Raw genomic sequence first — 11,102 nt, forward strand, 5'->3', positions numbered from 1 at the left:
CATAATAATAAATGGGCCAATCCAAGTACATAAAATATTGTAACTAACTCAAAATATCTTGCTAATAATATCTAATGATACCTTAACAATATCGTACTATTTTTTAAAACCCTTTAATAAATTGTTTTAACTTTCAATATTTATCTTTCTTTATAAATATTAAAGTTAATTTTTTTAATAATAAAATGTCCTAAAAATAATTATGAAGTGTGAAGTAGGGGTATTAAAAAACATTTTCCATATGGTTTAATTATTTCAGAGGTCTCTATTTGTGCATATTTGTGTCAATTAGGTCCTCGTATTTTGAAAACTCTCAATTGGATCCCTATTTATGTAAAATTAAGTCAATAAAGTGCTTCCCGTTAATTGTTGTGGACGACGTTAAATTTATTGTCTAGTAGCATGCTGAGATAACATTTAATGACAACGTGGCACAATGTTACCTGGAATTATTTTATTTTAAGTTTAAAATAAGTTATATTTAATAAATACAGTCCTCGTAAATGGAGAGATTTAAAGCTCATAAATGTTTTAACCATTCTAAATCCAACTATAAATTAATTTCCTATATTTTTGCTTCCACACTCAATCAATTCCACAATCTCATCAGATACAGAAGAAGAAAACCTAAAAATGGTTGAAAAGAGTTGATCCACCCCCTCACCTCCTCTTCTCACCACCTGTTGACGCCCTCTCCCTCTTCCGCCGCCCTACACACCACCTCCCACCTCTCCTCCACCCCCAGAACTGCCTTCCTTTTCCTCACCAACTCCAACGTCACCTTCTTCCCTTTCTGGGAAACCTTCTTCTCATCCTCCCACACCCACCTCTTCAACATCTACATCCACCCCTACCCCCAAATCCAACCGCATGACAGTGTTTTATACCTTAATATAGATGACAACATAAAAAAAACCTAAGGGAGAATTTGATCTCGATCACATGGTGGGTTAATTAGTTAATTAATATAATAATGAAAATTTGTTTTTTACTTTTTCTTCTTATAGCTTTGGCTTTTGGGTTTATGAACTTTTAGTGTGTTTTTATTGATGAGAAAGAAATGAAAAAAAGAGCAAATTTTTTCTTTCTGTGATAATTTATCTCTTAGTGCTTAATTGGTTGATTTATCTTTGCACTGGATTATTGAATTCCTTTGGTGGTTTTGGCTCTGGGTTTAACGGGTTTTGCTCTAGATCACTCTTGTAGTCACCCAATTCTTCACGCACACCACATGTTTGTAAATTTGTCTCAATGGTACTATCCTCTCTCCACTGCCACCCTATTCCTTACACTGTAATAACCCAACGCCATACAACACCTTTCTCATTCTCTATCTCTTCCACCTTCAGATTCTCCTCCACTCTCTCATCTTCCACTTTCGCCACTCACCACCCTTTCCCCCTTGACTTCTCCCCTTCCCAACTCCTCGACCTCCTTTGCAACCAACATTGTGCAGTGTCTCTACGCTGGTTTTGATTCAACTCAGAAGACTATGCTTCAGGAGCTACCCACAGTGCTTCACAGCTAAAAATTTGCCGATTCCACCAAAAAACCACTGATAGATGACCCCAAAATCATAAAACCAAACTTCATCCACAACTAATTTCTCACTATAACCCTATTTTCTCCCAATTTCAAACCAGAACAACGAACCCACGAAAAACTTTATTTTTCCCAATTTTCTCGCACACTCAAAATCTGATCCCAAAATATCAAACTTAATCCTAATACGTTTTAATTTCATTTCCAAAAATAAATATATTGTTATATTTTTATTGAGTTAACCACATTTTAAAAAAAATTTAACGTTTTTTACAACAATTAACGACAAAAACTTTATTGACTCAATTTTACATATTTAACATTTCTAAAATCCGAAATAACCTTTCGTATAAATATAAGAAAAGCTCATGTTATGGATAAATGTAGTTTCCACACTGTGGCGGGTCATACTCAGGTCAATTCCGTAATTCTATGTCTTTAGAAAGCACTGCTTACGTACGTGTAGTTCCCAAACTCTTTCCCGATTCATTAGACCGCACCAAATTTACGTCTCTCTAACGAACCCTAATCTCATCAATTAGGGTTTCTATTTCCCACGAGCTTCACTTCACTTCACTCCCGCTTGATGATCACGCTATACATTCCCCTACCTTTCCCTCCCAATATTTCTGAATTTCACTCGCGCATGCTCCAATCTTTTCCCCAATCACAACCCTCCCTCGGTTTTTATTCCAATTGCACTGGGAGATAATCAAAAGCTCTTCACAATTTCATTCCCCCTCTCCCTTTCAATCCCGATTAACTCGATCAGATAAACGCACTCTAATCACAGACTCTAGCTCGCTCGATCATGGACGTGGATGGGGGCACCAAGCGTGTGTACAACCGTCTCGGCGGGGACGGGAAGCACCAGAAAGTGTGTTTCCACTGGCAAGCGGGCAAGTGCAATCGCTACCCGTGCCCTTTTCTGCACAGCGAATTGCCCGCATCTTCCCACTCCAACGGGGCCTCCTCGAAGCGTGCGTACGACAATTCGGGCTTATCGGGATTCTCGGGCCAGCGCGGACGCCCCAATTTCAACAACACGTGGGGCCGTGGAGGGGGGCGCGGAGGCGGCGGCGGTAGAGGGGTGGTGGTCAAGGCGGAAAAAGTTTGCAATTATTGGATTCAGGGGAATTGTAGTTATGGAGAGAGGTGTAAATTCCTTCACTCTTGGAAAGTGGGAGACGGCTTTTCTTTGCTGACACAGCTCGAAGGGCATCAGAAGGTACAAGATAGATTCTATTAAATATGGGATTGGCACCGCTGAAGATAGCGGTAAAGAAAGCAATCTCAATTAATTTTAAACTAAAAAATGAATCTTAATGTTGATTTGTTGTGTATGTGCGCGTAATAGTCTGATTACTTTACTGATATCGGTTTCTTATCCATGTGAATTTAATATTGACCGTTGATTTAGTTTACTCTATAAAGTGAGTTGCTCAGCTTTGAGGAACTGCGTCCTATACCATATATTATAAAGTATAGACTCTTCTTGATACTGAAAAGTTTTAAATCACGGTTGTGATTGCAGTTTTGTTTGATCCTTGGTGTTGTGAGAAATTCCATAGAAATGTGACTTAGCTGTGGTGACTTTGGACCTTTCAAGCATGTCCTTGACATCGTATTTATCGTTGGATTCTACGATGTCAGTGTGATTATAATTCTAATTGTGTTTTAAATGGTGGTTGTGTGGCTGCATATGTAGGGTTAAGTGTGAACTGAGCCTGGGTTAATGTAGGCTTTGTGAAATGTTGATATTTGATAACACGTTTACTAGTGTGTGTTTCTGTTATTGAAGTTGATGGTATGGGTCTTGGTTTTGTTGAATGAACAGGCTGTGAGCGCAATCGCTTTTCCCTCTGGTTCAGATAAGCTGTATACTGGAAGCACTGACGAGACGGCAAGGATTTGGGACTGCCAGTCTGGAAAGGTGGTAACTATAGTGTTTTGCTCTGTTTTGTAATGCCAATTGACTCAATTTTAAATTTACATACAACTTCTCATTTCCCGCAGTTGTGAATAATAGATATAGAACATGGTGCCTGAGAGATGATATCTCTCAGAAGATCTAATTATTTATATAAATTAAGGGTCTGAACCAGAACTATAAAAGGTAGACTAAAACTCTACACGTGGAACTCTATGTGACTGACAACTTTTATGAAGTTGTGCAAAATACAATAATAACTTTTTCTAACTCTTCCTCTCAAGCTGGAGCATATAGGTTGTATGCACCAAGCTTGGAAACACAAAGACCTCTCAAAGTCTTAGAGCATTCACAAGTAGATCATTATTGGAGTTGATATATTCATTACTAATTTACTTGGACAACAATTTCTCTTGAACAAATGACAAGCAATTTCTTTGTGTCTGGTTCCTTATTGAACACGTGATTAGAGACAATATGAAGTTCTGCTTGATTATCACTGTACAATTCATCTTTTGAATCTCACAAGACTTCAACTTGTGGATAATTTGTTTGATCTACCCAAGTTCACAAGTGATCGATGTCGTTGTTCTGTGTATTTCCTTTATCTTCATACCATAATCCTTGTCCTTCTCCTTTTTTAAGGTATATGTTAATGTGAACCACAACATTATAGTGGGCATCACGATGAACTTGCATGGATTGACTATCAACATTAACAAAATATTTGTTAGGTCTAGTGATGGTGAAAAAAAGGAGCTTCACAACAATGCTTCTATATCTCCTGGATTTGAAAAAGGTTTTCCTTATTTTATCGTTAACATGGATATGGGTCCATATGATTATAAAAACGTGCTTCATAACAAGGCTTCTATATCCTTGGAGTAGGATAATTTCTTTATTACTTTCAAGTTTGATTTTGTTTGTTTGTACAAATGAAAGCATGTATTATTCTGTCTCTTTAAAATGATTACAATTGACTTCAAGCTCCTCTTCTCTCTATTTTGTTTTCAAATTTCAATGTGTGAAGTAAATATTGTATTTTTCTTTACTTCTTATAGGTTCCTTTTGAGGTTGTTGAAGAGGTGAGATTGATTTTGGTTTTCTTTTTCCTTGTTCCTTTGCAGTGTGTAGGTGTGATCAATCTTGGTGGTGAAGTTGGTTGCATGATCAGTGAAGGCCCCTGGGTTTTTGTTGGGATACCCAATTCTGTCAAGGTAGGAAAGAGCAATAGGCATCTCTTTTGTTTTTCTCATATTTTATACCATGTAATTTTCAAATAAAATACATCTCTATAATTTAGTGAAATGTTTTTGCTATGGTATGTTCTTTTCACTGCTCGTTACATAACTGATGTTCTTTTGGTTGATGACATTGGTGCTGCAGGCCTGGAACACTCAAAATTTAATGGAGCTAAGTCTAAGTGGCCCAGTCGGACAAGTTTATGCTCTTGTTGTAAACAATGATATGCTCTTTGCTGGTACACAGGTAATTATTTTCTTTATCTTTGACAACGATTTGTTTTGTTCAAGTCATGATTTATTTTTTTCACCCAGTAAGTGGCCCTGATTTCAATTCTGATTATCTTTATGGTGCTTGGGATCTGTTGGATGAGATGAAAAAGTGCATCTTACAATTGTATGGATTAAACTTTTTAGTGTTTCATCTTACAATAATGTTAGGGAACTAAAAGTGTGGCACTACAGATGGTAGTGTTTAGGTTAATTTTAGGGCTGATGGGTGAGGCTGACATAGGGCAATGAAGGCATTAAAGGAGAAACATTTAATAAGACTATTTGCCTTTTACCTTGCCATTGATACAATTTTGTAAGTGCAATATTTTTGGAGAAAAATAACTAGGAGAATCAGTGAGGTATGTCTGGTAGTGGGGCCTTGTAGGGAAAGGGAAGGGAGAGAATTAATATTTTTTTTAAAATTAAGAGTTATATGTTACTTATTATTATTAAAAGAATCAGAAGATTTGATCATTTAGTTTATGATATTCTATCGTTTTATATCTTTCCTTTTTTTTATAAAAATGAAAATATTAATTAAAAATGGAAAATTCTCCTTTTTTCTTTTCCCCAAATTGCACTCCCATACATACCTTAACTGTCAGTTTGTTTGCCATGAAAAGAGAATAAATGCTTTGAAGAGCACTGCTTTTGAAATTTGCAATTGGTTTGGCAAAAAGGAATTAAGAAGAAATGGACTGAAAGTATGTTACTCTTCATTTCTTCTTAAATAACTGAAGAATTCCCTGAACAGGCATTGAGAGAGTTTTTTAGTTGATTTCTTCTTTTTCTTTTTCTATGAACAGTTTTATTTTATTTTATGAAGAAATATGTATATAATACTAAATAATAGTAATAGTAACAATAATATTTATTTTATTTTATTTTCTCTTTCTTTTCTTTTATATTCTCTTTATTTCTTTTCAACCAAACAACTTCAATTTTTAGTCATTTCTTTCTCTTCCTTGCTTTTCTCTTTCACTCAATTTCTTTTCTCTCTAACCAACATAGCATAAAGGAAATGAATGGAAAATGAAGGACGATAGGATTGTAAATAGTAAATAGTTATCTCATAGCACAAGTCTTATGATGTAAAGGATTGGATTGGAGCTTTATAGCACTGACTACTTGCTAATAAAACAACCCAGATTAGTCTTTTAGGCCATAAGAAGTTCTGTCTAATGCCTAGTGGCGCTTGCGCATGAGGTGTGACAATTGTTTTTAAGCAATTGTCAGCTGGATATGTGGAATATTCCTGATTGCTGGTGGATATCTTGGCTTGGACTATAGGCCATTGGTTATGCCTAAGGAGGATTAATTCGTGATGCGGAGACTTGATACCTTGAAGGCTTTTAACTCCTAAACAATGAATCAATTTATGCTTGTGTGATCTTGGGAAATATTTTCAATGAAACTCAATCAAACATCTTTCAAAGCCCATTATATTTTTTTTTATTATTGAAAATGAGAACAGAACACCGAAGAAAAAGTTCTGACTTGTCTACACATTTGGAATACCATTTTAATTTTTAATCTCTAATGAAATAACTTCTATTGCAGGATGGATCTATATTGGCATGGAAGTTTAATGTAGGTAACAACTGCTTCGAGCCAGCTGCATCACTTAAAGGTCATTCTCGTGGTGTTGTTTCATTAGTTGTTGGTGCTAATAGACTTTACTCCGGGTCAATGGACAATACAATAAGAGTAAGTTTTATGTGTGCTCTTTGTCACGTGTCTTGTCTGTTTTCTTTGGACACTTTTTAAGCAATGTTATAATAGGGTTTGGTTTGTTAATTTGACACATTGCTTCCAATTGGTTGTTGTCCTTCAGGTATGGAACCTTGAAACCTTGCAATGTATACAGACACTAACAGAGCACACATCTGTTGTGATGTCTGTTCTCTGCTGGGAACAATTCCTTTTATCTTGTTCCTTGGACAAAACTGTGAAGGTTGGTTTTGCAAAATTTACTTGCTGTATATGTATTGACTACATGTAAGTTCTGCAATTATTATTTGATTTCTGCAGGTATGGTATGCTACAGAAAGCGGAAACTTGGAAGTGACATATACTCACAATGAGGAACATGTATGAATTGTATTATTTACTTTTCCCTTGGACATTTGATTTATTATACTATGATGTTTGAAATGTTGATATCTCATATTTGTGTGGAATCAATTCTTAGTTCAGCAATCCATGATCCAGCCACAACTCCTCTTGAACTGAACTCAAATTTTCACAAGATGTATGTGGTCTAGAAAATATGAAAAATATGCCTAAGTTTCCGATCATGAAAATGACTCTGGGTAGTTTTGCTTTTGCATACAACTGGATAGGGACTTGATCAGAAAGGGGCATATATATGTTGTAAGCTTTCCTTGGTGATAATACTATTCTAAATATTTCAATCCTCAAAAATAACGAGGCCACAAGACAAAAAAGTGACTTGAATGTTGATATAGTAACTCTTTCAAAGCATGCTTGTGTGGAGCATATGTAATAAGTGTTAAGCCATAGGGGAATAAGTTTTGGAGCTGTACTGAAAAACTCAAGTCCCTCGATGACTAGAGATAGTGTAAAATACAATATATAAGTAGGGTAGGAACAATCCTCATATTATAAATTGGCTTTGTAGGGTTGAGTTAAGTATAAATCATTTTTGTAAGATGGTGTCAAAGCCCATTATAGATTTCATTAAAAGGGACACTCATCATGTCATACACGTACCAAGCCCGATAGTGCTAGACATGGATGTGTATTTGATAGAATCCGACCCACATTGACTAAAAATAATATTAAAATACAACATATAAATAGGGGAAATCCTTACATTACCAATCAGTTTTGTGAAGTTAAGCTTAAACCAATTTGAAAGATGATATCTCAGTCAATCTTTCTGTTAGAATATTTACCTTATTTATCATTGTTGGAGTATTTATCCTATTTATCATTGTTAGAGTACTTACCCTATTTATCATTATTGTATCAGAAGTACCCTATTTTGTATTTGAACTTTCTTATATATAGAATGAGAGTGAGAGGGATATTTCAAGCCTTCTAGAATTATTTTACAGTTTCAATCTCAAGTCTTACATCCATTGAAAGAAGTACGATTTATAAATATGACGCTCACCATATTTACACATACCAAGAGTAAGTGTCGGAAAGAAGCACCATCTCTTCTAATCCTTTAACCCAATATATTACTTATGAGGAAAAGGGTACCAAAGTAAATAGAGGGGGAGGGCAGTCCAATATTTGTAAGTATTTTATATATTGTAATTAGAAGAATCTAGGAGGGTGAGGACATAGCCCATGCCTGTCCCCCCTGCATCTGTTACTGCTGCATTACTCCACTCCACCTACTTTCTATTTTTTCGTGCACTCATTTGCTGCATTATTATTTTCAAGGTTTATTACTTTTTTGTTATAATATAACTGTTTCTTTCACTGAATAAAAATGAAAACGAAATGGAGTTATTATTTTTTCATGGATGTATATTTAGATATCCTTAACAGTAATTACTTGCACTTGAAATTTGGCTGCTGGGATTTGTTGGTGTGTGATGTTGTGGTGGCTTTCATTATTCTGACGATGTTTTATATGTGTGCAGGGCATACTTACCCTATGTGGGATGCATGACTCACAAGGCAAGCCCATTTTGTTGTGTGCTTGCAATGATAACACTGTGCGCCTCTATGATCTGCCATCGTAAGTAGTTGATTTCCTGTTCATGCTCTCGTTTGGTTCTCTTATTTCCACTAGAGTACAAACCACTAAAATAATTGCCCAATCTGGTTCTCTACAAAACTGAATTATATGGTTTTTACTTCTATATGTTGCAAGTGGAATTAATGACTTGCATAATAAATTAAGCTTGTTTTTTTAATACATCCAAATGATACCCAAACCAGTTATCATGTCATATTAAAATGAGTAACAGAGAAATACACAATGCATAGAATAAATTTCAATTCTAGAGAAATAAGAACATATATGTCTGTTTGTACTTTGGGGTGGAAATAAAGTTTACTTCGTATTCATACTCATTATTCAATGTTTGCCCCATTTCTGTTCAGATTTGCAGAGAGGGGTAAGATATTAACTAAACAAGAGGTACGAGCGATGCAGATAGGGCCTAACGGCATATTCTTCACCGGAGACGGTACTGGTGAAGTAAGAGTGTGGAATTGGTCAGCGGAGACAACCGCTACCGTCCAATAAAGTGACATTTACAATATGTTCCGTTTAAATGTTTTACTAGTTTCTTCTGGTCTTCCTTTTTGTAATCGTTTTAGCTGCAAGAAGGGAATTAAGGCTGAGGTCGGGAAGAGGCAGAAAAGGAGAGGTAAAGGGATTGTACGTAATTTAAGTTTGCGGAAGTAGTCTTGCGTTTAGAATCTGAGCTTTGGTTTTAGTGTTGAGTGGATATCCTTGGCGCAAAGCTGTGCTCAAGTAGGGCGTTTTCTATTGATGCTTGTAACATTTTGTGAATTCACAACATTATTTAGCATTATTCCTTAACACCGATATGCGTATACGTACCGAATAAACGTTTGTTACTTGTCATTTACAAGTAACTGGTCTTGTTTCATCTGCTGTATTATTTTTCTGGTGATCATGAGCTTGACGAAATATGAACACGATAACTGTTGTTTTCTTTTTTATTTGTATAATTAGGAGGCATAGTCCCTTCTTACTCAGTCGGTGTATTTTTGGAGTAAACTGGTGTCTTTAGTTGTGATTTGATGTTCAGTTGAAGATTGGATTGTATGTGTCAAAGCTGATTGTGTTAATTTGTGTATCTTAAATTGTAGTTATCTTTAATTTGTTTCCTCTTATTAATTATAATCTTTCTTCCTGGTTTTGAAGCCATAATTGTAGTACCAATTACTTTTGCTATTATTATGTTGAGAGCAGTAGAGTGGAAGAAATGAGGAAAATATTTCAAAAACTGTTACAATCGTTTTTCTCAAATTAAATGTGTGCTAATTAAGCCAACAAATCATTAATGTCAACTTTAAAAATAAAAATAAATTATTTTTTAAATTAGAAAACTTCTAAAAGTACTTGTAAATTTAAGGAGTGAAAATAATTGTCAATTTGAAGGTCAAATAAAATTTATTTGACTTTAAATATTAATTTCAAATTTGGAGAATTACCACTATTTTATTTAAATTTTAGAAACTACAAAATTATTTTAACAAAAAAATTAAAAAGTAACTTTTCCTATTATAATTTTAGAAATATAATTCGTAATTTTTTTTAATTAAGTTCATTGCTCAATGTAGAAATAAGTATTTATAATTTATATTAAATTAATTTTCACGAATAAAATTGTAAAATGTAGAAATAAGTATTTATAATTTATATTAAATTAATTTTCACGAATAAAATTGTAATGTTTCAATTTCTTGTATTAAAACATTATTTTTTTTATCACTCAAAAATCATTTTCCACTTTCTTTTCCGTCATTGTCATAATTTTTTACTCCTCAGTTAAACTTTTGTTATGTATTGTTTTTTGGGTTATTACTAGTCTCTGGGTCAACAACTACTACCTTTGACCATAATCGTAAACTTCTAAAGTCCATTTATTCCTGTAGAGCTATAGTATACGACATCACCATGCATAGCTACAATACAGCCCTTTAAATCATAATATTATTATAATATTATAATTCAGTATTGATGGCCCACAGGGTTTGGTCGTTACATGCATTGAGAATGATAGTTAATAAAATAAATAAATAAATAAATGGAATGTTAATGACCCAACTCTAACTTTTGATGATGACAGCTTCATATGGACCACTCCAAAATGTTTGATTTCATTTCGTGTATTATTGCATTTCACTTCTCGCATTCAATTCTTTTGGCCTTTCTGATTCGGGGTCTAATACTTCAATAATTGCAATGAAGTCCTGTTTTTTGTAATTCTAAGCCACATGAAGCCTCCTAGGAATCCTATATATTCCAAAAATGAAAAAGTATTGATGTCGACCCAAGTTAACATGCTATAATTAATTTTAATTAATACACCTTTTGTTTAAGGTATTTTCATATTTAGGTTTAAAAAAAAATTCATCTCTAATTGTTCTCGCTAAAA

General features: G+C 34.4%; 1 protein-coding gene across 1 annotated transcript; it reads left to right on the forward strand.

The window, feature by feature from the left end:
• The first annotated feature begins 1,930 nt into the window (after positions 1-1,930).
• On the forward strand, positions 1,931-9,696 carry LOC108346012 (zinc finger CCCH domain-containing protein 48). The gene is made up of 9 exons (XM_017584925.2): positions 1,931-2,770; positions 3,380-3,475; positions 4,600-4,689; positions 4,859-4,960; positions 6,547-6,693; positions 6,821-6,940; positions 7,018-7,077; positions 8,607-8,704; positions 9,073-9,696. The coding sequence occupies exons 1-9, from the start codon at positions 2,354-2,356 to the stop codon at positions 9,215-9,217; spliced, it is 1,275 nt and encodes a 424-aa protein (XP_017440414.1). The 5' UTR covers positions 1,931-2,353; the 3' UTR covers positions 9,218-9,696.
• The last annotated feature ends 1,406 nt before the right edge of the window (positions 9,697-11,102 follow it).

The sequence above is a fragment of the Vigna angularis genome, chromosome 8, assembly GCF_016808095.1.
Source record: "Vigna angularis cultivar LongXiaoDou No.4 chromosome 8, ASM1680809v1, whole genome shotgun sequence".
NCBI classification, from domain to species: domain Eukaryota; kingdom Viridiplantae; phylum Streptophyta; class Magnoliopsida; order Fabales; family Fabaceae; genus Vigna; species Vigna angularis.